The sequence below is a fragment of the Hyperoodon ampullatus genome (assembly GCF_949752795.1).
Source record: "Hyperoodon ampullatus genome assembly, chromosome: 5".
NCBI lineage: Eukaryota > Metazoa > Chordata > Mammalia > Artiodactyla > Ziphiidae > Hyperoodon > Hyperoodon ampullatus.
In genome coordinates this window covers 143,410,210-143,437,256 of record NC_136918.1, presented here as the reverse complement: position 1 = coordinate 143,437,256, position 27,047 = coordinate 143,410,210, and the positions used below count along the sequence as shown (strand labels likewise).

The window sequence follows — 27,047 nt, the reverse complement described above, 5'->3', positions numbered from 1 at the left end:
TGTGTATTTTGCATTTACATCTGCAGCTGGACGGTGGCTGGCCTTCTTATACATGTGGTGGCTGGGTCAGGACTGGCCCGTCCTTCTCTTCTATGAAAAGTCATGTTTTTCACAATACTCTTCTTTCCCCTGTTTCCTAATATTTAAACAGCAAAACAGGAAGACTGGGGCATTTCTGCACTGCCCGGCCCCACCAGGACCTCTAGGGGCATTTATTGACACGTGAGGCTCAGAGAATCAGCAGAGACGGTGGGGCCCCCAGGAAAGGCCAGGCCCACGGGCCCCGGCAGCTGCATGTAAGTCTGGACACAAGGTTCCTGAGTCCTCTCCTGAGGTTGTTTTTCCCGCCATTGTGAATGCGGCCTGGCGACTGCAGGGCCGGTGGGGCTCCTTACAGGCCCTGACTCAGGGCTGCATGGCCAGAACCGGTTACTGAGCGGGGGTGAAGGCCGAGAGGCTCCAGGAAGCCAGGCCAGGTGTTGATGGATGGGAGACGGAAGGCTATTTCCAGAGAGAGAAGCTCAAAGAGTTAAAGACTCCTACGAGCAATTCCCAAAGGGCAGAGAGTCACACAAAACCCTCTTTCTTCTTCCTCTAGCAAGGACCGTGCAAACATTTGATCACGCAGCCACGTCCCCCAGTCTTCCTCTCTGGAAGCTCATCCCTGTCCTGTCCACCTGCTCGGCTTGTTTTTTTCCCCTTTGTTCTTCAAAGGGACCCTCTTCTGGATGGTGCGAAGTCGTCAGCGGCCGTTGCAGGGAATGCTGTCCCCCAGTGTGGCGTCTTAGGGCTCAGTCCTCGGTCCCTCCCTCACTGGGGAGCTCATCAGGCCCATGGCTGCAAACACCACCCACACTGACAGTCCAGTGTCATGTTATCACCTCCCCAGCTCAGGTGTGACGGCTCCCCCAGACCCATCTACCCAACATTGATGTCCAACAGGCAAACCACGCACCCCCAGCCCCGCTGCCGCCCTGAGCCCACATCACCCTCAGCTCACATCCTCACGGGGCTGCTGTTCCATCCTTTCTGTGGCTCAGGCTGGACCCCCGAGTCTTCTCTGACTGCTCTTTCTTCTACATCCCACTTCCACTCAGTCAGGAAATAAGTCTGGTTCTTCCTTCAGAACACGCCAGGATCTGATCACTCCTCACCACCTCCCCTGCCCTTCCCACATGGGAATCACGGCACCAGCTCCTCATGGACCTTCAAGGTCCCACATGACCTGCCCCCAGCAACCTCAAACCTCATTTCCAAATGTCTGAGCTCCAAAGAGCTGGAGTCAGGAATGCTTGGTGGTCACCAGGACGTCAGTGGAGACCCCACAGGGATGGCGCCTCAGCTGCAGGATGGAACTCTCCCTGGAGTAGGGGTTCTCTAGAACCGTCCTACCAAAGCTAAAAGACAGGTCTCAAAGGCATCAAACTGATTTGTAAGTAGCTTAACTGTCTGCCAGGACAGAGCCTATGCTCTTTAATGGAAGAAAACAAAATCCAGATGATCCACAACACAACAAAGAGGCAAACATGAATATACAAAGACATGAAGAAAAAAATATAATTGTTGAAAGCAAAAATTGATAACAGTGTATCATGGGGTTTAAAACATATGTAGGAGTAAAATGTATGACATAAAGCATAAAGAATGAGGTAGGAGAAATGGAATCATGCTATTCTGAGAGTCTTGCATTATTGTGAAGTGGGGTAATGGAACTGAAAGGCAGACTGTGATGAGTCGATGGTACATATTGGAACACCAAGAGCAGCCACAAGGAGATAAAAGACACAGAAGTACACTTCATAAATCAAGAGTGGAGGGAAAAAATGGAATTAAAAAATGCTCAGTATCCAAAAGATGCAGAAAGAGTGGAAAATATCAAAAAGAATAATGAGAAAAATAGAAAATGATTAACAACGTAGTAGATTTAAACCCAACCATATCAATAATTACATTTAATGTAAATGGCTTAAAAACTTAATTAAAAAGCTTAATTTGCCAGAATTGATAATGCAACCTATAAAAAAATCCTCTTCAAATATAAAGACATTAAAAGTAAAAAGATGGAAAGGGATATAGCATAGGAGCACTAAGTATAAGCAAGCTGGAGTGGTTATAGTAACATGAGATAAAGAAGACTTGAAAACAAGGAATAGTACCAAGGATAAATGGCAAATTTTCATAAGAATAAAGGGGTTGATCCATCAAGAAGACACAACAATCCTAAATAAGTATGTGTCCAATAACAGAAATTGAAAATCATGAAGCAAAACCTGAGAGAACTGAGAAATGAAACAACACATCCACAACAGAGTTACATATTTTAATACTCATCCTTCAGTAATCAATAGAACGAGCAGACAAAAAATATGTAAAGATACAGAAAACTTGAACTACACTATTGACTAACTTGACCTAATTGACATTTATAGAATCTTTCATCCAGTAATGACAGTACGTGTTCTTTTTTATGTGTACACGGACCAGTCGCCAAGATACACCATGTATCTCAATAAATCAAAAAAGACTTAAGTTACATAGTCACAATGGAATGAACAGAAATCAGTAACAGAAAGATAACTGGAAAATACCCAAATATTTGAAAATTAGATAATATACTTCTAAATAACAAATGGATCAGAAAAGGAATCACAAGGTAAATTAGACATTATTTGAAGGTGAATAAAAATGAAAACACAACACATCAAAATTTATGAGATACAGCTAAAGTATGCTTCGAGGGAAATCTCTAGCTTTATATTATTATATAAAAAAAGAAAGATCTAAAATCAATGATCCAAGCTTCCACCTTCAGAAGCTAGAAAAAGAAGAACACAATAGATCTAGATGAGTAGAAGGACAGAAATAATAAACATAAGAGAAGAAATCAATGAAATAGGAAGCAGACAAACAATAGAGAAAACCAACGAAACCTATTTCTTTGGAAAAAGAAATCAATACAATTTATAAATCTCTAGTTAGACTGATCAACTTAAAAAGGGAGAATATATAAATTATTAATATCTTGAATGAAAGGGCAAATTTCACTACAATCCCCTAAAGAGGATAACAAAGACATATTTCAAATTACATCATACCAGTATATTCTTAGATAAAACTTAGGTGAAATGGACACAACTTCCTAAAATTAATACCCAAATAAATAGAAAACTTGAATGTACCTATTACATTGAATTCATAATCTGAAACCTTCCCAAAAGAAACTCCAAACACAGATGGATTCATTGGTGAATTCTATTAGACATTTAAGGTAGAAATAATGCCAACTCTATACAAACTCTTCCACAAAATAGAGGAGGGTGGAACACTTCCCAACTCATTTTATGAGGCTAGATGTATATATTATAAGAAAAGAAAACTATGGACCAAAGTCCCTCATTAATATAGATGCAAAAATCCTTCACAAAATATTTGTAAATTTAATCCAAAGCAAAAAGAAAATATGCCATGGCCAAATGGAGTTTATACTAGGAATGCAAGCTTAGTTTAATGTTTTAAAATCAATCAGTAAAATTCACTACTAACTGGAGAGAGGAAAAAAACATGATGATCTCAATATAGCCAGAAAATGCATTTGACAACATTCCAAATTCCAACACCAATTTATGATTAAAAATCTCAACACATTAGGATGAGAAATTAAAAAACAACAACAAATAAACCCTCAACTTGATAAAGGGTATTCACCAAAAACCCTATAGCTAACATCAAAATTGATGTTGAAAAACTTCATACATTCCCTCTGAGATTGAGAACAAAGCAAGAATCTTCACTCACACCTTTTATTCTTCTATTGTACTAGATATCCTAGTTAGTATAATAAAGCAAGAAAAAGAATCTGATAAATGGCATCAGATTTGAAAGGAAGAAGCAATTCTACCTTTGCATATGTAGAAAATCATAGGAAATCTACAAAAAGATACTAGACTTAATAAGTGAGTTTAGCCAGGTCAATACACAAAAGCCAACTGTATTTCTATAAAGTAAAAACTACTGGAAATTGAAATTTAAAAAAATCCACTGACAGTGGCATTAAAAATATGAAATATTTCATGATAAATTTATCAACATACATTCAAGAACTTTACACTGACAACTATAATACATTAGTGAGAGACATTAAAGGAAACCCAAATAAATTGAGAGAGACCATATTCACGAATCAGAACACTCAACATTACTAAGACAGTAGTTCTTTCCAAATCGTCAATATATTTAACATCATTTCAATCAAAATCCCAGCAGACTTTTTTGGGTAGCAACTGACAGAGTGATTCTAAAATTTATTTGAAAATAAAATGAACCTGGAGTAAACAAAACATTTTTGAAAGATAAGAATGAAACACAAGGACTTGCACTCCCAGATTTCAAGACTTACTATGAACCTAGGAAACCAAGACAGTGAGGCATCGGGTAAGGATGGACATGGATATTAATGGAGCATGACAGTAAGACTCACACATTTATGGTCCATTGATTTTTGACAAAGGTGCCATGATAATTCAATGGCGGGGAAGGATCGTTTTTTTCAACAAATGGTGCTGGAACAAATGGATATCTGAGAAAGTGAACCTCAATTCTTTTCTCCCTCCCTTGAAGGCGGGCTATACTTAGGGACTTGCTTCCAAAGAATCGAGCAAGGAAAGGGGAAAATAGTGACTTTACAGCGAAGAAGCCAGTGATTCATGTGGGTACTATGGCCTCCTTGTATTCTTTCCAAAAACCCACATCCCCAGGCTGATCATGAGAAAAGCATCAGACAAGCCCAGATTGAAGGGCATTCTACAGACTCTTAAAGACTGCCAAGGTCATGACAAACAAGGAATGTCCGAGACACTGTCAGACCAGAGAAGACTGGAAGGCATAACGACTAAGTGTGGATTGGATCCTGGATCAGGAAAGGGACATCAGGAAAAAAACTAGTGAAGCCTGAATAAAGTCGAGGATCTAGTTAATAACAACAACAAAAAACAATAATAAAAAGTTTATTGCTAAGTCAAGGGCTTGATAAGTGCTTTTTATGTTAATAAAAAGTTATTGGGCTTCCCTGGTGGCGCAGGGGTTAAGAATCTGCCTGCCAGTGCAGGGGACACGGGTTCAAGCCCTGATCTGGGAAGATCCCACATGCTGTGGAGCAACTAAGCCCGTGCGCCACAACTCCTGAGCCCGTGCTCTAGAGCCCGCGAGCCACAACTACTGAGCCTGTGTGCCACAGCTACTGAAGCCCACGTGCCTAGAGCTCGTGCTCTGCAACAAGAGAAGCCACCGCAATGAGAAGCCCACACACCGCAATGAAGAGTAGCCCCTGCTCACTGCAACTAGAGAAAGCCTGTGTGCATCAACAAAGACCCAACACAGCCAAAAATAAATAAATAAATATATTTTAAAAAAAGAAAGTTATTTTCATATGAAAAAAAGTTAGAACTCAGATTTTATTCTAGCATCTACTATCAAAAGAACTGAATTAAGAGTTTTCATAAAGAGCTACTCAGGCATAAAAATATTTAAAGCAACGCTCCTATGTAAACATTGTCACTTGAAAGATGAGACCCTGAGACACAGAAACATCAGGGCCTCACTCACACACCATCCAGTGCAGTATGGGTGGCATCAAAATTCTATTCTGTAGACATCAATTTTGAAAAAATTAAATTAATATTAAATTTTAAAAAGAAAAATAAACCTCAACTTTTGCCTCAGGCCATACACAAAAATTAACTCAAAATGGATCACTGACCTAAATGCAAAAGCTAAAACTATAAAACTTGTAGAAGAAAACAGAGGAGAAAACTTCACAACTATGGGATAAAATAAGATTTCTTTGGACACAAAAAGTACAAACCATAAAAGAACAATTGATAAATTGGGCCTAATCAAAATTTAATTCTGGCTATTGAAAGACACTCATAAGAAAATGAAGAAGCAAGTTGCAGACCAGGAGAAAATATTTACAATATCTACCTGACAAAAGGTGTGTATCCCAAATATACCAGGAATGCTTTCAATTCAAGAGTAAGAAGGAAAACTACCCACCACCACCACAACGAACAAATCAGAAAAGATTTGAACAAATACTTCATAAAAGAAGATTTAAGAATGGCCAGTAAATACGTTAAAGATACTCACCATCATTAATCACTAGGGAAACACAAACTAAAACCAAATGCAGTGCCACTCCACACCCAGTAGAATTGATTAACACAAAAAGGACTGACAATGTCAAGTGCCGCTGAGACTGTGAAGCAACGGGAGCGCTCGCACCTTATGGGTGGGGATGCAAGATGTGCAGGGAAATTGCTTGGCAGTACTTTTTATAAAGTGAAATATACACTTAACCATGTGATCCACCAATCCCATTCAATCCCATTGACTCCAAGGGAAATAAAAATATATGTCCCTATAAATGCTTGTACTTGGATGCTCACAGCTGCCTTATTCATAAAAGTCCCCAACCTGAAAAAACCCAGATGTCCTTCAACAGGTGAATGGATAAACAAACTGTGGTCCAGCCATACCTGGAACGTTACTCACCAATAAAAAGGAGAGAATCGCTGATACACACACAACACATGGACGAGTCTCAAAAACATCAGGTCGAGTCAAAAAAAGAGTACACATGTTACGTAATTTCATGTTCTATGAAACTCTCAAAAAGACAAATCTAATCCATGGTGTCAAAGAGCGGTTGGTGGCTGACAGAGACCAGGAGCAGAGGGACAGGGGTTAAGCGGGAAGAGGCACAAGAGAACTTTTTTAGGTGATGTAAATGTTCCCGGTCTTGGTTTTGGTGGTAGTTAACAAGGATGTATAGAACGTTCAAAGCTTATCAAAATATACACTTAAATGGGAGCATTTTATTATGCACAAATCATACATAAATAAGAGTGATCAAAGATCCAAAAGGAAATGGGATTTTAAGAAAACAACACACCTGACTGTATGAGGCATCCTGGGGGCTGGCCTTTTGCCTCACAGTCTGAATGGTCAGGACAGATACTGGGCCCAGGGAGACAAGAGTGGGGTGTCACCCAGTGTCTGCTAAGTCGTCAGGACCGGGTGGGAGGGGGTGGGGCTGGGCATCCTGGGGGTTTGTGGAGGGCAGAGCATGGCTGTCTCTGCAGCAGTACGCGGCTTTAGATTCTGTAACAGTACTGGGCTTCAGATTCAACGCCTAACTCATACATAGTCAATCACAGGCTCAGCCTGGAGCTTTTTTTTTTTTTCTTTGAATTTAAAAAATGATAGCAAGGCCTTACCAGAGAGCTGCTTGATGGCCACAGGTCTCACTTTGTAGGGAGTCCTGCAAGAGAGAAGGCAGTTAGTTCCACTGTAAGATGCTGTCAAAGATGTTCATGTACATCTGGTTCGAGAGAAGCACTGGGGCTGAATTAGAATTCAGTGAATTAGGTCTTTTTACAATGAATTTCTTTGGCAGGTCTGAGCTTTCTCATTCAGAAGAAATCTAAATACTTTAAATATAGCATTTAAACAATGGACCTCCTCTATAATGTTCATATTTGGTTAATAAAATAAACATGTTGAATGCAGCTGGGAAGGCACAGAATTGTCCTGGTCTGTCCTGACACCTGACTGATGCAGGAGGCTCTCCCTCTTTTGCTTTGAGCTCCTGGAGACTGCATCGCCCAAGTGCACAAGAGAGGATGATGTCAATAACTCAGTCGAAAATGTACTGGCACCTTGGTGATGTCACCACCAGTAATCATGAGACCCAAAGAGGGTGGGGAGAGGATACTGGTGATAGGAAAGACAGAGTAAAGGTCACTGTCCCTGACATACAAGGACCTCTGGCAAAGGTGGCGGGGAGACAAGTCAATGGAAAATAGGCAAAGAATAGGAACAGGCCATCATTGATAACAGTTAATAAAAATAGAAAGAGGGACCTCAAGAAAGAGGCTAGTTTTTTACCCAAATTTTAGAACCTGGTAACATGAATGCTACGAGGGCACAGGGACTCAGGGTCTCACAGGTATTGCTAGTGGGAGTACGGATTGCCATCACCTAGGGGAAAGCAACCCAGCAGCGCTGATTCAAATGTAAAATCCTTTGTCTCAGCATGTGAACCTAGGAATGAAAGTATTAACTCTTCTGGTTATCTTACACAGGGATACCTTCATATGACACTCATTCATTCAACACATTTTACACTGAGTGCTCAGTGTGGTCAGGTTCTGGTGATATAAGAGTGAATCAGGGCTTCCCTGGTGGTGCAGTGGTTAAGAATCCGCCTGCCAATGCATGGGTTTGAGCCCCAGCCCGGGGAGATCCCACATGCTGTGTAGCAACTAAGCCCGAGCGCCACAACTACTGAGCCTGCGCTCTAGAGCCTGTGAGCCACAACTACTGAGCCCTCGTGCCACAACTACTGAAGCCTGTGCGCCTAGAGCCCATGCTCCGCAACAAGGGAAGCCACCGCAGTGAGAAGACTACGCGCTGCAATGAAGACCCAATGCACCCAGAAATAAATAAATTAATTTTTTTAAAAAAAGAGTGAATCAGACAAGAACACTCTGCCCTCACAGATCCCACGTTCCATGGTCAAGCACACGTGGAAAGGACATGAATGCTGCCGTCTGAATGGCTAAGAAATATCCGGGCCCCCCTCCGCCAGGGCCGGATGACACATTAGCTGAACTGTGGAGTGTCATTCAGTTGTCCAAAAGATGGAGATGAGTGATCAAGAACTGATGGGGAGGGAGGCCCACAGCATCTCGTTAGGGAGACACGGCCAGTTACAGGGTCACAGACGGAGATCAGCTCAGCGATGGGGAAAGAAAGTACAGAGACTCTGGAAGGAGTTACATCAAACACCAGGCTCTTAACAGTGGCTAACTGGGCATCCTACCTGAGGTTTAACAGTTATAGGGCACACGGAAGATTGTTTACATTTAAAATGCCAATAAAGTATAAAAATAACAACTGCGTGGCACGGACAAGCCCACGGTGGTCTCGAGTCCCGCCTCCCACAAGGGTTTCCTCCTGCTGGAGCCCGTGAGGGGCAAGTCACCCCCACCCATCTCTCCCACAGGAGCATGCACCTTGCTTGGGGAAAGGTCCCCGGAAGTTGGCTATTTGGGACTTGGGGAACATTCCCTACAGAGGTTTCATCGTAATGGTGTTTGGGTCCTGGGAGATCACAGAACATCCTGCTCGGAATCCACGCGGTTTGAAGTGTGGCTCCACCTGTAGAGCAGGTGAGATGCCCGGCTGGGGCGGGGCTTGGCCCAGGCGGCACTAGCTGCCTCTGTCCTCACACTGGGGGCGAGCAGGGCGAGTCCACCCTCCCCGGGCCCTCTCAGCGGCCGTCAGCCTCGCCAGCTTGCAGGTTTCCAGGAGCCACCGCTCAGGGAAGCGGGGGACCTCCCTGAAGCCCACTGCGTGTGTGGGGCTGACTTTGAAACAGGGGCGTATCCAGAGCACGTGTCGGTGCTGCCTGGGGGGCCAGGGCTGCGGCGATGGGGTGAGGGGCGCGGAGAACCAAGGCGAGGTGGGCGTCACCTCTCGTCTCTCCTCCTCCCTCAGCCCCATGAGCAGCACTGATGCTGGGGCAGTGGGTGGAGAGAAGGGATCCCAGGCCCGAGGGGCACAGAAAGGGGCCTTCCCTTCCCCTCTTTCTCTTCTCTCTCCCTCCCCTGCAGCCACAAGGACTGTCTTCCCCTGCTCCCCACAGGCCTGCGCTGGCCGGGAGGTGACAGTGACGGCACAGAGGAGGTGCCGGAGGTGTGGATGGGGAGAGATGGAGCCGCGCGTCCCGAAACGCCCCCGCTCCCCGTGTCAGAGGCGCTGACCACAGCAGGCTCCCCAGGGTCACTCTTGGCCTTTGGTTCCTTAATCCTCTTCACTCAGCAGCAGGAATGTTCTCAGAACCAGTTATGTTGCTTCCACGATTGAATAAACTCCTGCCTCAGCCTAAATTGAGTTGCAGCTTCATCATTTCTTCCTCAACAACAGAATTGAGATAAACCACTTTTCATTTGCCTTGAACCTGTATGTGTCTTTTTCCAAAATGCCTCTTTTCAAACACGTTTAGTGGGAGCTGCGCCGGAATCCAGGAAGCATTTCTCCCCAGCTGAGGGGATGGGCACACACACCATCCTTGTAAGTGCTCAGCCATTTCATCTGGTGGACAGCTTCACATATCATAACTTGGCTAAAACTGGAAATAAAGGAGCATTTGTATCACGTGTGTGCCGTGCCGTCCTGGCTCTCCCCTCTCTCCACACACCCCATTTTTCCTCATACTACTTAAGGGTCTGTGTCTCTCCTTCAACAAGGATCTTGAAGCAGCAGAGGCAGAGACGGAAGGGTGGTCAAGAAGCAACACGCTGGTCAGCGGGACACCATGGGATCCACAATGTCCCCTTGTCCAGAAAGGAGCACTGGGACCAGACACTCAGTACCGCCGAGCGTGACATGAACGAAGCTGGGATGTGTCTACTTGTGTTTGTTAGTCTTTAGGAATGAGGGTGATTAGCAATCAATCACCTTTCTTATCAGCTCCAAAAGAGAGAGGAAGCTACTCAGCCCATTGCTAGGTTAGAGCCTCTCTGACTTAGGTAAATATGTACCAGGTTATTTAAAATGCTGGTCTGAACATTCTCTGATCCTTAAGGGAGGAAGCATTTTGAAGGAAGAGTCAGAAGGTCATGAGATTTGGTTTGAAATGAGCCGAAAAGTTTAGTGTAAGAGATGGGAAAACTGGAACCCCGACTTCTTTCTCTCTCTCTCTTTTTTTTTTTTTTTTGCTGTACGCGGGCCTCTCACTGTTGTGGCCTCTCCCGTTGCGGAGCACAGGCTCCGGACGCGCAGGCTCAGCGGCTGTGGCTCACAGGTCCAGCCGTTCCGCGGCATGTGGGATCCTCCCGGACCGGGGCATGAACCCATGTCCCCTGCATCGGCAGGTGGACTCTCAACCACTGTGCCACCAGGGAAGCCCAGGACCCCGACTTCTGATCAGTAACCAGGTGGTCACAGTCAAGAGCCCTTGTAATTTGGAGAAGAGGCTGTGAAAAGTGGCCCCTGCGAGTGTGAACTGGGCAGGAAGCAGGCAAGGTGGACGAGCTGGCACCTGCAGGAGAGCCTCTCCCGGGAGGCGGTTCCTGAATCCGAGGCTGGGGGCAGGGTACAGGTGTTGACAAGGCTGGACCGAAGGGCTGCAGGGTCTTCAGTGGTGGAGGAAGCTGGAGGGACATGACCTGACTTGACCATCTTCCGGGAGGAAACAAAATTCATCCAGCGCTTTCCGAGAAGGGGAAACCCTGTGTCTGGTAGAGGTGACCTTCTGGTCACTGGCAGGCCGAGCACCCACCTGGGGGTCAAGAGTAGTTTCTTAGGTTTTGTCCACTTTACACCAGTGATTCTCACCCTTGCTGCATGTTGGAATCACCCGGTGAGCTTTAAAAAAAAATCCCTCAAAAATCCACATTTCCTGGGTCCTAGTGGGGCTCTGGTCACCAGAGTCTTTTTGATGATCCCTGGTGGTTTGAACCTGCAGGCAGGGCTGACGGTCACTGGTTTGGTTGGACTAGGTTATACCACGCATGTTTAGAGGGGGCGGGACCCCCGACGGCAGCTGGAACCGTGGGACCGGAGAATTAGAAGCAAACGGAACAGATCGGAGGCCGTGCTGGGGCTCGTGCGTGACCCGGGAGAAGGAGGTGAGCAGGCGGGAAGGGGACCTTGGGGAACGCCGCCTTTCAGGGGCAGAGTGGGAAGCAGACGCAGAGTGGGGGAAGGTGATGGAGGCAGCTGGTAAAAGGAGAAATCCATGATCTCAAATGCGGGGAGCAGACAGAGACAGGGGAGGGGATGCCCAGTGCTGAGAACAGTGATTAAGGAGGTCCCGGCCCACAGCATCGCCACCTGGGAACCTGAAGAAGTGCCAGTTCTGGGGCCCCGAGGGGGTGGGGAGAGGGAGGGAGGGGGCTCTGCTTCAGCCAGCCCCACGGGGTGTGCGTGAGGCTGGTGGCCTGGGGGACACCGGGCAGCTCTGCGACGAGAAAGCAGTGGGGACCACATCCACCGGTTCTCAGCCTCGCCACCACTGACGTTTGGGCAGGTGAGTCTGGGGTGGAACCAGTCCTGGGCACTGCGGGACGTAGAGCAGCAGCCCTGGTCTCTGCCCGCTGGATGCCAGAGACCCCATCCCCTGGCGTGGCAGCCAAAATGCTCCAGACTTCGCCAAGTGTCTCCTGGGGAACCAAACTGCCCCCCGTTGAGAAGGGCTGGCACAGAATAAAGAGCCAAAGGAGATACGATGAGGTGACAGAACAGAATCGACAAACTACAAACTGCTTGAAATTAATTCGGGAAAAACGCAGCTTTGCCCCATCAGACACCGGCTTGCGCGGACAGGGCGCTTCCCCCTGACAACATTGTGGTATCTTGTGGACGTCAGGGGTGACAGGTCACTCGTGACTTTCCTTATGAGTACACATCTGGGTCAGGCTGGAGCTTATGCCACAATTTACGACAATCTTCCTGGAGCCTCTGGGGATTCAATTAGCATCGCTCCTTCCGGGGAGCCCGGAACCGATAATCAGAGCGTAATCAGAGCCAGAATGCGTGGGGCCAGAAGCTCCTGATGATGAAATTAAAAATTCAGGAGAAAAAAAAATTCAGGAGATTGATGGATGCAGTGGAGGGGGAGGGGAGACCGGGCGGAAGCACCCAGATGCTCGGGGAAGGACAGTGCTGGCCGCTCACCACACAGCTTGGAGGACACTGGAGGCTGTTCAAATGTTCTAGGACTTTGTACCTCCCAAGGGTTTGCTACTTGCCGGGCTTCCTGCACCAAAGCCTGGCAGTCTTTGCGAGGTCTTGAGCCCTTGCCTGGGGCCAGGCATCCTGCACCCAGGCCAGCGTGGATGGCTGACAGGTGGCTTCGGGGGACAGAGGAAGAAGAGCTGGTGCCCATCCCTGGGCGCTCAGGTGTGCACACACCTTTGGTCGGGGGAACCTTCTGGGCATCTACAGCGGAGGTCCCAGGGACCCCATCATGGGAGCCCAAATATTCCCAGGCTGCCATCAGGGGGCCAGGGCCCTCCAGTGGCCGGGAACTTCGAGGGTCTGCCTGGGCATGCTCTCGCCTGCGGCTGGAGCAGCTGGCCTGGTTCAGTCGGGGGGGCACACCCTGATGGCCGGATTGACACGTGTCCCTCGCAAGGGGATGCAGCGAGGGGCAGGGGTACCAGGGGTCCCGAGGGGCACCCCACTCCCAATCATGCTCCTGCTTCTGGCCTTGCAGGGCACGTGGGCTGGATTCTGCCTGGCCCGGCTGCAAATACAAAGTGTGGACCACTGGGGACCTCGCCAGCCACTGGGCAGAGGGGTGGGCGTGAAGGGGAGAGGCTCTGCTTTGAGCCCCTGTCCTCCCTCTGGCCACATGCAGCCGGGCTGTTTTACAGATGTTCACAGGTGCGTTTACTGCCCAAGCCTTTTCCTCTCTAGGTCTCTCCTGGTTTCGGTCCTCTGGCCCCCAGGCTTCCCACTCCCCAACGTCTGCCGTCTTGGGCAGAGTAGCCGGTGGACAGTGCTTGACAACTCCAGGACTTGCCCCAGGGGGTCAACGCCCAGCACTGCCCAGGGAATCTGGGCGGGGAATCTCCTGCCCGGATGGACTGGGGGCAGCTCTGCTACTGCCACTCAGTGCCTCGGTTTCCCCATCTGTAAATGCCCCCTCAGAGGGCTCTGGTGGAGCCTCGGAAAGGTCACACTTAGAGCTGCTACTTTCTTGGAAAGTGACAAGTTCTGCAAAGGAACAAGCAGCCTCCTTCCCAGACCCTCCCATCTTTGGTTTAAATTCAGATTTTCCTGCAGCAGTAAGTTAAAAAACAACCATGGAGACCCTGCCGTGCATGCAGAGAGCTGTCAGACACACCACGAGAAGGAGCTGACGTAGCCCACCAGCCGCTTACCGTTCCGAATTGGTAGGCATGGTGGGGTCGATGGAGACCATGGCGTCGTCCGTGGTCAGGAGGGAGATGGTCGTGTTCCTGGAAGACAGCAGAAGCCAGTGTCTTCACCCCGCTGTTGTCCCCTGGGTGCACACTTGAATCTGGGCCTCCCATGAGGTAGGAGCCTGGGTAGCAGGCCCGTCCTGCCCAAGGGGCCATGAGGAGTTGGCCTCAGGACACTGGCCCTCAGCTTGCAAACCACGTTACGGGCTGTGTGTGTACTTCTAAATGCTCAGTAGATGTGTAAGTAATTTGAAATGGGAATTGGAGAAAGTGTCATTGGTTGAGTTGGGAGATTAAATTGTGGTAAAGTAGAAATGAACATTTGTATCAGCCAGGGATGAATTCAGGGTTTGCCTTTCTACTTCATTTCCTGTGGGAGTTTATCTAAACGGGCAAAAAGCTCTCCTACCAGTTTTAAGTGGATACATTGAATCTTCCTCTCACTTCTCATCTGTGGGGTCTTTCACGCGAGGTGTTGCCTTAACCACGAGACTTAACTCTCTGGCCTTCAGTCGTATATCAAAATCTGTACAATGGGGGTGACACCCGAAACCCAGGTTGTTCTAAAGAATAACATTTATTGATTTCTTAGCACATTACTTACTAAAAGATGCCCCGAACTGTGGGCTATTTCTTGCTGCTACAAACCGCTACTTGCTGTAACTTCAGGTGTGTGATCTCATCCCTGACTCTCCTTTTTCTCACCTGACTCTGAAAGGCTCCCACTGTCCTCCTCTCTCACCCTCCTTGACCTGGGTCATAACTTTAGTTAACTGCAGGCCAGAGCTGCTCCTCGTCACTCTCTATAGTTGGGAAGTTAGGACAGAAAATCCACTTGCTGGAACAAACTGTTGATTTGGGGAAAAGAATTCTTCTGGAATTCTTATGGTTCTATAAGGTAGATTTCTGGTCTTTTCAACTTATTTCTGACATCAGTCTTTCCCTAAACCTTGATCTGTGATGAGCCTCTCTCTCCCCCTTGCTGGATCATTTGGGGCTGGGGGACCAAAGTCCAAACACTACCGCTGTCCTTTACCCTTTCTCCCAAAGCAAAGGAATAAATGAAAGAAACTCTTAAGACAGTAGTTTCTGCCTAATTCCTCCCAAAGGTTCCTTCTGTGTAGCCCAGCGGTGGCTGAAAAAACCTCCAGGGACTCATCCACTGACTCGAAAGGTCCCGAGTGCAAGGTACAAGGTGAGCCCACGGGCCCTACCACACCTCTTGTCCCCTAGACTCGGCCACTCGCCCTCCCAGGTACCTGTCCCTCCAGGTGAATTTAAAGGCGTCCCTCTGGCAGGGGCAACTCCGGGTCACTCACCGAGGCAGGCCGGTGGCGATGCAGAACAGGTCCATAATGTCGCTGGAGTTGCAATACTTGCTGAAGACCACCTGCAAAACAGAAGCAGAAGGCCGTGAGGGACAGGCGGGACCAGGGCAGCTGGTTTCCGTGGTGACGTCAGATGCCAGAGCTTTCTCTCTGGTCCCGACCTGCAGGTTAATTTTACAAAGAAAAAACGAAATAACCATGGGCACTGGAATGTTACACGCACGTCTCTTCACTGAGTCCATTTATACAGGTTGAGAAAAACGTCACTCTTCTGTTCGCTGAAAAGAGTTGTGAAAAACAACGCTATCACCCATGTAAGGACACCTGCGCTGACGCGCTGCCTCGTGCCCCTCATGGCGATGTCCGACGCACCATCGACAACCTCGGCTTAGTGATATCACACCACAGGGGGTCTCCAACGACCTCCGGGGCCATTATGCAAAAGAAATTTAAGATCATTAGCTGAAAAACAAAAGATTGCCTTCTAGGATTTGGGGGCTGAGGTGCAGGACCAAATCCAAGAGGGAATCACCCTGAGAAAGGGTCCGATTGGAACCGTCGGTCTGCATAGTGAACAAATTTCACCGGAGGCAATCTTACACACGGCCTGGGTGTCCAGTCCCTGCTGGACAGGAGAGAAACACGTCACATCAGCATCTTTCGTCCGAGGGGCCCCGATTGTGAATCTGGGCTCCGGAACCCCTCCCTGGGAGAGGGTGCTTCACGTACAGAGAGGGGGGTTGCTCTCCAAGGCTGGACGGCGCACGGGACAGTCCACGCCAAGGCTCCCGTTTTCACCATAACAGAGGTTTTCCTTCACCATTTCCCCTGGCTAATTGCTGTAAGGCCCCTCTTGCTCACCAGGAGCCTGTGGGCATGCGGAGAGCCAAGCTGAGGAGAGTGGGTATTTTTCAGTGCCCAGAGCGCTATTTTTTTCAGCCAGATCAGTTTGCATCTTTTTTTACTGGAAACAGTAAAACAGAGTAAGCAGAGATTTTTCCCCGCAAACGTAGCTGTTCCCTGACTACCACGGCCTCCTGTGTGCTACTGGCCTGGCTACGCTGAGACTCAGCCAACACCACTGTCCGGGCTGCCCGCTTGTCCCCCGACGTGGTATTCGCACCCTTGGTGACAGGACCTTTGTTCAGCACTGTCCACCCCACGGCCACCGGCCTGGCTCGGAGCTGGTCCTGCCTGGACCCCTGCAGCAGCCCCTGCACTGGCCCTGCTGGGTCTCAGCCCAGCACCCACCCCTGGTTTCTAGAACTCAAACCCGGTTGTACCGCTTTTCTGTGCAGACACCTCTGCTGCCCCGCACGCCCACCGGAGAAGGTCCACCTCCTCGCTGGGCACCTGAGGCTCTGGGGTGTGTCCCTCGAGGCTGTGCCCTCGCCAAGCTCCCGCCCCTGCCTCACTCCGGTCCACGGGTGCCTCTCCCTCGCCCTCTGCTCTGGGTCCCCCCTTCCTAGAGACCCTCCTCTGCTCTCCCTCCTCCCAGCCCTCGGGACTCAGGGGCAGCTTCTCCACACGGCCCCCCGACCCCACCGCCAGAGGAGTCTTGCGCCTTCGTTCCCCCGCGTTTTTACGACAGTGCGTCCCAGTGCCCCCAGCACAGGCCTTAGCTCACGCCTCGACCTTTGCAGCTGTGCCCAAGACAGGTGAGGTGCGGGGTCCTGGCCGTTCGCCCACTGACACGGGACCATTTCTGACTTTCCCACTCAAGCCTTTGTGAAGTTCGTGTCTACCTGGTGCAGGCTGACTGCGTGGGTTTATTCCAGACCCCAGTAAAAGGCAAGGGTGGGCCGAGGCAGAGGACAAGACAGCTCTGTCTGTGAACATTCGATTTGCCCGGAGATCCCGGCACAGGGCGAGGTGGCTGGCAGGTCACGACCAGATGCTGGTCAGGAGATGAGCGTGACCCCAGCAAGTCAGTGCTGACAAGGCCCTCCCCAGGGAGGGAGGTGGGAAGAAAGACCAGGAGCTTGGAATATCCTGGGGGTCTTGACAAGAGGTGAGTTTGCCCAACTTTATAAGCACTGCAGATGAAATCTGGAGGAGCGAGTCTTTTGTGATGGCTTCTTAGCCTCGGGATAGCAAATAATAGAAGCTTTAAAAAGTCCGGTTATGAAGCAGCAAAACAAACCCAGAAGGGCCCACAGGGCGCCCTGACATTCTCGCTGCCCCTTTGTAAGCAATCCAGCCCAACCTAGTGAGGGAGGCTGGCCTTCTTCTGGGTCCAGAAGAGTCTTTGAGATTATTTTTGACCGGGGGACGGGGGGATGGAAGGAAATCAGAAATAAGCAGAAAAGATTGCATCGGGTGTCTTCCATTACAATGGAAAACCATGCCGTGTCCATCTGTAAATCCATTTCAACATTGCTCTACTGTATAGAAATGCAGGGTTCTCTGCTTGCACTTCTGAACTGGTTGTAACATGTTGCCGTTTCCCTTGTTCAGCTAACAAGTTAGTTTGACGCGTGGCCATTTCACATCTGTGCGAGAGTCAGGCTTCTGCCTTATTTAGTTAGTTAGTCAATGAGCCTTTAGCAGGGCCAACGCAGGTGAGAGGCTGGGGTGAAGCATCCTGTGAACCCTAACATCGGAAGTGCTTGGACAGCCTAGTTCTCGGCCGGGTGTCAGGAGAAGCTCCCAGCCTAGATGGGTTGTTTCTGGTGTGGGAAACCAGCCCCTGTAGCACAAAGGCTTGGCTGGCCTGAGAAGAAGCCCTCCCCCAACCCTGTCACCAGGCAGCCTGGTCAGGAGGGCACAAGGCTTTCTGTTCCCAGGCTGAATCATTCTGCAAATCCTTTATCCTCTATCCAGAAATAAACAGCGGGGGAAAAAAGCGCTGGTGACATGAAATTTAAACGTGAAAAGTGGAGGCAGCATGATTAACAGAGAAATAAGGGTCTTATGTTGTCCCGGGGCTGCGGCTAATCAGTAAGCACGGCAGGTCACCCCAGACCCTTTCATATGGCTTGGTCGGCAGCACCGCGATGTTAAAACAGGACAAGAGAAAACAAGGCGAGCCCAGAGGCCTCCCTTCTGCTGGATGCTGGTGCTCCCTCATATCCAGCTGGGACCTGTGAATGCCAGAGGGCACTTCGGCATCTGGAACCTTCCTGCTGCCTGCAGAACTGGGTAACAGATACTCATGGAAACCAGCCACCCGCCAAGCTGTGTTCTGAGGGGTCCCCAGAGGAAGCAGCACACAGAGCTGGACGAAACTCCCCTGGGCCCAGCCCGCGAGGGGTCAGGGGGTCAGGGGGTCAGGGGGTCAGGATCACAGTCCAGGCTTCCCTCTGTCCAGCAGACACACGTGACCCAAACAGCTCTGACTCGCAGGCTCTGCGTGGCGTGAAATATCTGTATTCACCCCCCGCCCACCCAGCGATGGTGTCCTGGCAAGAGCAGGGGGTCCTGCGCTCCCCGTCGGTTATTCTTCTATCCATCGGCTCCCTCCCAGTGCCCTGCCCACCCCTCCGCGTCGTGGGCAAGACCGCCACCACCCCATAGCCTCAGTTTGCCTTTCTGCGAATGGGGTCCATCACACCAGCTGCACCTGCCTCTCAGGGCTGAGTGGGCAACATGTGGGGGAACGTGCTTGAACAGAGCCCTCAGGACGCTGCCGCTCTGACACAAGATTCAGCTGCGCAACAGCTCTGCTGCTGTGAATCTCCTGGTCCCCACTGGCTCTAAAATCCTGACTGTGGATGGAAGTCTCCGGGGCTGTTCAAGTTGCCAACCGCACCCAAAGTGGCCTGTGGCCCTCCTTTGTCTGGCACCCAATTTTATTTCAGGAGGACCTCAAATGTATGACTGCAGGATTTCCAGAGCGTGAAGAAAGGACATGTAACCCAGCTCCTCCGTTTCCACTGTTTCTTGGTAGGCGGGGGACCCTTGGCTCCAGAAAGGCAGGGATGGAGCCCGGGTGGGAGCTCCAGGCCGCAGGCTCTCAGCAGGACGGTGCTGGGGCTTTGTGGGGAGCGACCAACAGTCAGTGCAGACGAGGAAGAGACGTGAGTGTCCCGGGGCACACACGGGTTGACTGGGCTTTCTGGCTCAGTGCATGGTTGGGACTGGCCTTGAGCCATCCCAATCGGGCAGCCCAGGAAATGGGCCCAGGGCTCTGGTCAGGGCTTTGCCCTCCCAGGCGGGTTGCTGGGTGGGGACCTTTCTGAAGACATCCTGCAGGCCTGTCCTTACAGGTCGGGACTTGGGAGCGAGAGCCAGGGGACTGCCGTGGCCCAGCCACAGCCCTCAAAGCACAGGGCGCCTCCCTAGAGCCCTGGCTGGGCAGCCCTGGCCCCTGGGGACCCTGCCCCTGCCTGCAGCCTGACCTACAACTGTCGGGCCAGCACACAGTCTCCTTTCCTCGGGAGGACTTCACTAAGCGATCCGGAGCTGGTGGCAATTGGGGTGAGTCACAGGGTCACGGGGAGTCTGACCTGGGCTGACCACACCAGGCCACCCACGAGATCACTAAGGAGGCGCAGCCCCCGGAGAAGTGGGGGAGGGAGGCGGGATCACAGCGGGCAGAGGGGAGGGGCTGGGGGCAGGAGAGCCCAGTGTCTTGAGTTGCCAGATACGCACGGTTCTGTTTCTTGGTATCAAAAGCACCTGCATCAACATACTTAGAACCCAGGGCTGGTAACCGTGGAGCAGATGGTCAGAGCACTGCCAGCTCGCGTCCAGGCTTAAAGAGACAGGACGGCACTTTCTAAAGGCCTGGGGGTGACTTGTCCGTTCTGAGTCCAGAGGCCTCTTCCCGGGACGGGATTCTATTGTGTTTTCCTCTCTCCCCCTGGACCCCCCCATTCAGAGGCTCATGGAGGGGAGAATGCAGGAAGCAGCCGCTGAGTTCCCGTGTTCCAGCCACACGCTGCTGTTTGCCTGTCGAAAAGCAGGAGGACAGATGGTCTCCAGGCTGCCAGGCAGCTCAGGTAATCGATCACCGAGTTTCCCATTATGAGGTTAGGAAGATGGAGATTCGATCATCGCCCAGCCGGGGCTCCTGGAGGGCACTCTCTGGTCTTCTGCAAACCAACCCAGCATGAAAGGGTTTCCACATTCCTCGGGAGAGATTCCAACCAGGACCTTTCACTGGGAAACGCAGCTTCGTGTTTCAGCATGAGGACAGCGTGCAGGGAGCGGCTGAGATGTTCTGGATTGGAAACCAATCCCGATGGGCTGTACACTGGACGGGAGACAGGACACAGGCAATCCAGCAATGACGGGGGCGGGACTGGGGCCCCAGGCTTCAACGAGACCCGCAGAAGCCCTGAGATGTTCATCCACGGATGGGGGCAGCCCCGCCTCTGCTGGACCTTTCCCGGGAGGGTCTTCCACCTCTTGTGAGGGCCCTGCATCCGGCTTCCCCACCTTCGGCCCTAGAAGCTTCCAGGGTTCCTTCCAGTCTGCCTCTCCTTTCAGGCTGTGCTCTGGCTCACCTGCCGTGTTTTTGCGAATCTAAAAGGTGCAGAATTAAGCCCGATGTGTCCCATTCTCTAGTTTGGAGGGGCTGGTTCAGCAAGATACCTCTGGTGACCAGTCCGTCAGTTCAGCAGCGGACTCCGCCACGGGGAGGCTGCCCGGACCGTGACACACACGGTTTCACCGGCTCAGGCTCCGTTTCCCTTGCTCCCGGCTCCACTCCCAGCCCCCGTCCATGTGTCCGCAACTGTGGCACGTGGCTGACCAGCACCTGCTTCCATGTCTGCCCCACGATGGTTGTGGCTGCCATGCTGGTGGGTTTTCAGACCTGGAGGCTGAGCCCCGCTCTATCCGTGGGCCCAGAGCCTGGGGCTGCTGGCCCGGGTGGGTGCCCAGGTGGCGCAAAGATGCTGTATTCCATCTTTGCCAGATATTAGCTCTGATTTTTGCAGCATGCATTTGAGGATTATGACCCCTGACGCACAGGACTTAAAATCCACGTATGGATTCATGCAGGTGAAGCTTCTTAAAAGAAAGTTGCAAAAAAGTGCTGGTGTTGATGTCCATCACCCGCTGTCCTCTGCCTTCCTGCCTCCCCGCTTTAAGGCGGTGGATGGAGGAGAAGTCGTGGGGGGCTGGCTGCCGGTGCTGGGCATCCGCAGTCTAGGCAAAGGATGAGCCTGGCTGCTGGAAGTGGGTGGAGGTGGGGGAAGGCCACCCTGGGGGCGGTGCTCAGGCACGAGAAAGATTTCGAGTAAAGCATCCTTTCATTTGGGCTCCACAGGTGAAAGCGACTTGTCACTGTCCCTGCCCCATTTACGCTGGTCATTTAGGCATCTGTTCAGCGCAAATGTTGTCGGCAGTGGCTGCTGAGCACACAATTTCCTCTGCTGAGTAATGGGGAGCCCGCCCCGGAGGGGCAGTGATAACAGAGCAGAGATAACCAGAAAGCAGAGAGACAGCACCGCTCCCCGGTCCCCGGACCCCGCACCTCTAAGCACCCTCGGGGGCTGGGATGAGCACCCTTTGTGCCTGCGCTCGGAGAGGGGAACCTGACTTTGGTTTCCTATTTCTATCTGAGGCACTTCCTTGCAGCTGCTGAGAACATTTCTTGCTGGGTTTGTCAAATTTTGGTTTGGACTGGCATGGAGTCAGTGACCACTGGAAGCTGTGGGTTTCTCACTCAGACATCTGTGGCTGTATATTGCGAAATGCTTCCAGTCCTGGACAAATAAGATAACCAAACGGCAATTTAGGTTTGGGTTGAGAAAGACAAAACCCACCACTATCACAAAAGAGAAGTTCAGTTTGTGGATGCTGGAAGGGGACCAGGGACCAGGCAGGGAGGGGGACGGTCAGAGGCCTCCTGAGACTGCAGTGTGTCCCCGGGAATTTTCTCGGCCAGGCCGGCTACAATCTTCTTCACCAGGGAGACAGCTCACGGAGCTCGTAAACCAGGATGGTATTAGTTCCCTTTCAAAATCATTAAAAGCTATCCATGTCAGGGAAGTTGTGCTTTTGGGGTTGGCTGCTGTAAAACATGCAATTACGTTCGTCTTGCTGTTACGCTCACACCGCACGTGAAATTTTTCATTCGACTGCATTAGCAACAATTTTCACAGAGCGTCTTTGAACTTGGGAGTAATGAATCTCGAGCAAAATTTTCCTCATTCTAATTCTTCTGCAGTTTTTCCCCGAAGTGATTTTAAATGGCTACAGCTGAAGCTGAGAGCCGGGGTGCGTAGACACCAGGACGCCGAGGTCCTGAAGCGGGCAGGGAAGAAAGGCACTCCTCCTTTCCCAGCAAGTTGTCCTTCCTGAGGGCACATGGCGAGCTCTGTTCCTCCACGCGGCACCCGGCTCCGGTTCCTTCCTCTGTTAATGAGAACTCGACGCCTCTTCCAGCGACGTGCACTCTGGCCCCTCCTCGCTCCATCCACGTCGGCTATTGATCTCAGCCCCCCGGCATCTTAAACCTCAGCACTGACACTTCATCATACTCGTATTTACTTGATGATGATGAATTTTATGCGTCACACGGCATCAGAAATCTCCACCCAGCCAAACTAGGGTACTGACTTCTAAAAATAGCCACATTGGCCTCCAAGAAATGGAAGGCAAACCACCACGTTGGTAGGAACGAAAAAGTGATGGAGAGCCCGAATCTGGAAGCAACCCAGGTGCCCTTTAACAGGTGAATGTTAAACAAACTCTGGTCTGTCCATACTGTGGATGAATTACTGATCTACACAACTGAGACGGATTCCAAGGGACTTATGCTGCATGAATGAAAGCCAACCCTAAGAGGTTACATGCTGTATGATTCCACTTATACGACATTCCTGAAATGACAAAATTATAGAGATGGAGAACAGTGCTACATGCTGTATGATTCCACTTACATGACATTCCTGAAACGACAAAATATAGCGATGGAGAACAGTGTCAGGGATGGGGGTGGGGGGTAGGAGGGTGGGGCTCCGGGGGGAGGATGGAGGTGGGCGTGGTCACAAAAGGGCCAGGACTGTCCTCTACCGTGACTGTGGTGGTGGATAAGAGACCCTACATATGTGATTGAATTGTACAGAACTCAACATACACACTCAGATGAGCACAACAAAACGGGGAAAGTCTGCATAAGGCGGGGACTGTCTCACGGTTACATCCTGGCAGTGACCCTGTACCGTGATTTTGCAAGACGTTACACTGGGGGAAACGGGGTGAAGGGTACACAGATCATTCTGCAGTATTGCTCACAACTGCACGCTAATCTCCCATTGTCCCCAAGAGCTTATCTGAATCAAGTGAAGGCACCAACTCTGGCTGGCAGTGGGGAGAGGGATGCCCTTCCAGGAATGTGTGTCCAGATAGTGCTGCTGGGAAACAGTGTGGCCATATGTGTGCCCTTTGACCTGGAATCCCATTTCCAGGAACTGCTCTTAAGAAAATAACAGCAAACGGGGCTTCCCTGGTGGCGCAGTGGTTGAGAATCTGCCTGCAAATGCAGGGGACACGGGTTCGAGCCCCGGTCTGGGAAGATCTCACATGCCACGGAGCAACTGGGCCCGTGAGCCACAACTACTGAGCCTGTGCGTCTGAAGCCTGTGCTCCGCAACAAGAGAGGCTGCGACAGTGAGAGGCCCACGCACCGCGATGAAGAGTGGCCCCCGCTTGCTGCAACAAGAGAAAGCCCTCGCGCGGAAACGAAGACACAACACAGCCAAAAATAAATAAATAAATTAAAAAAAGAGAAAATAACAGCAAACATAATAAAGAGAGCATTTATGAAGTGCCAGGCAGTGTTCTAGTCACCTCCCAGGCTTAGGCCCAAACCACTGCCCTGCATGGCCCCTTTGCAAGCAAAGAGCTAGTGGGGTTGTTCCTTGTGCGTTAGTTATTGCAGAGAAATGGGATTAAGATGAATATCTCAAAGCAATGAAATGATTACATCTTAGTAAGTCTCAACGATGGAACATTACATAAGCATTAAAATCATGTTTTTGAATACCGCTAATGTAATGCTGAGTGACAATGATCAAAATAAAAAATTATGTGAAAGAAAGCGATTCTCTCTCCCTCCGTCTCTCCGAAAAGAAAACACCAGCAAGGAGAGGTCCTGAAATGTTCGCACTGTCTGGTGGAATAACGGGTTCTTTTCTTTTCTTTTTTATGCTGCTCTGTATTTTTCAAATATTCTACGATGAGTACACAGGGCTTTTATTTATTTATTTTTTTTTTATTTTTATTTTTTTTGTGGTACGCGGGCCTCTCACTGTTGTGGCCTCTCCCATTGCGGAGCACAGGCTCCGGACGCGCAGGCTCAGCGGCCATGGCTCACGGGCCCAGCCGCTCCGCGGCATGTGGGATCTTCCCAGACCGGGGCACGAACCCGCTTCCCCTGCATCGGCAGGCGGACTCTCAACCACTGCGCCACCAGGGAAGCCCATGCGCAGGGCTTTTATAACCAAGAGAAAGGTTACCTAGATCTGGAAGCTGAGGTTAATAACTGATAAGAGAACTGGCTTGTGGATATCTCTTCCTAACAGCGGGCTGCGCTGCATTTACATAAGATTCTTAGGAGAGGAAAAAAAGGTCTTTACCATTTTTATTTGGAACGAATACTCATTGGCTTTAAGCCAAGCGGATGAGAAAATTAAATGACAAGTTAACCAGAGGACAAAAATCAGAATTTAAATAGCATTTGGCTAGGAGGAGGGGGAGCTGGTGCGGAGCCGGAGGCACCGGGAGAAAATCAGAGGCGACGGAGAGGCAGGGACCCTGCGGATGGGAAGCGAAGGGCAAGCTGGGTGCCTCCCGGGACAGACAAGAAAGCAGGTCCCACGGGTCTGTGCCAGCTGCAGGGACACAGCTGACTCGGGGCTGGAGGGATTGGCCGTGGCCCCCAGGGGACCCGAGGCCGTGCAGACAGAAGGGGCCACAGAGAAGCCGCATCCCCCATCCTCCTCCCCCTCCCGCCGTCCCGCCCACCCGGGACTCACGGCCCACGCGCTGGAACTTCCCGTTAAAGGAGTTCTACGGCTTCAGACCCTAACCTGCTGTGCCTCACATCATGCATCTTCCATACTCACCCCAGTGAGGCTTTCAGTGATCAGGATGCGCGTGGCGTCCTCCTAGGGGGCTGTAGTGAGCCTGGGCAGAAACCCCAAGGGGTCCAGACCAGCAGGTGGGGTGAGACCGGCCTGGGCGGGGGAGCCACGCCCCAGACATGGGAAGGGGGCATCTGGTTGACCAGCACTGCCCTGGGGCAGGAGCAGGGGCAGGTGGTGGAGGCCTGCCAGCACTGGGCTCAGCTTTCCTCACGTAAAGGCTCCTTTAGACACTAATGATAAAGCGAGTACTCGGCTGTAATAACATAAATATCAACGCAGCTGAGGAGGGACATGTCATCTTTGGGGTCGGTACCCACGAGGCTGCCCCCGACTGCTGTCCTGAGACCTGAGTGTCTTGTACATGCCTCCTGGCCGGCGAGTGGCAGGGCCGCACTGCCCGGGCCTTCGGGCCTCTCCACGGCCTCAGGACCGTGCAGGTCAGGGCCCTCCTCAGGCAGCGTTCTGGGGGCCAGTAAAACGAGCTGAGGGTAACTGATGCTGAGGCCAATGCAAGCCTGCGGCTGCCATTCTGAACCCTAATTCCAAACGCGGTGCTCACACAGGGACCCGCTCTGTTCCCAGTAATTCTCCGGTGGGTGCCGTAGATTTGAACTTACAGAATAAATGGGTACTAATACATGGCACTTAACTGTTTATCCAAGCTTTATATAGTAGGACTGTATGTCCAATTTTTTGAGAAAGAAAACAGTTCACTTGCTCAAGTTATGCAATCACTGCACTACTTCTTTGGCCATCCAGGCAGAAGGGGCGCCTGGCAGCGAGGACAGTCAGTGAGTGACTGCCCTTAGCGGGCTACGGCTGACGGGTAGGCGCTGGGTTGGCTGGAGCCCATGCATCTCCCGCTGTCTCACATCCCAGGACTGCCCTCGGCTGGGGCCAGAGTCGCCCACTGCTCCAGGCACGTGCAGGGCAGAGGGGTGGGAAGGGAGGAGTCAGGGACGTGAGTCCACTTCCAGTTCCTCTTCCTACCAGCTTGACCCAGGGCAAGTTTCCTCACCTTTTTGAGACTCTGATTCTTCATCTGCAGAGTGAGGATTATCATACCCCAGAGAAGGTTTCATCATGACATACAGAGGGCCTGGCACATAGTAAGCTCAGTTAAGCGGCAGTTGTGATGACAGGGGGGCCCCTTGAAACTTATGGATGTCTTCGCTAGAGACAGAGAGGCTCCTCCTTGACCCCTCCAAGGCCATTTCACAAGCAAGAGGCGCTCAGGACGCACAGTCTTAACTTCAACATGTTGGCATCTCTGGGTGGTTCATACGTCAGGACATGAGGATAACTTAACTTGGGAAGGCCACCACAAAGCACGCTCTGACGCGCTAACTGACCTCCCTGTGTTACCAACCACACCCAGCCACGACCAAAATGCAGTGAAGACCAGGATGGTGTCAATACCAATGTGTGTTAGTCAACAGGATCACCACATGGGATTTAAAAGACTCTGATGGGTTAAATGATCAATTCGACCTCACTGTGGTTAATGTCAGTTTTCTTCTGGTAAACACGGAGGACAGTCTTTGGAAAGCGAGGTCCCTGTGGGCAGGACCCTGCTCAGCTCCTCTGTATTCCGTCTGGGAGCACAGGGCCTGTGCATCTGATCACGGGACACCGGTGCCCAAGTATCCTCCTGTGTGAACAGGCTGAGGCTGAATTTTGCA

General features: G+C 50.7%; 1 protein-coding gene across 1 annotated transcript in view; it reads right to left on the bottom strand.

Annotated features, from left to right (window-relative positions):
- PDE9A (phosphodiesterase 9A) overlaps positions 1–27,047 on the bottom strand; it is a gene marked incomplete at its 5' end in the record, with an annotated part of 98,636 nt that overhangs the window by 56,844 nt on the left and 14,745 nt on the right. Inside the window, 3 exons of the mRNA XM_079704369.1 lie at positions 7,275–7,318; positions 13,953–14,030; positions 15,314–15,384. Coding sequence (XP_079560495.1) covers positions 7,275–7,318; positions 13,953–14,030; positions 15,314–15,384 — 193 coding nt within the window. The remainder of the gene's footprint in view (positions 1–7,274; positions 7,319–13,952; positions 14,031–15,313; positions 15,385–27,047) is intronic.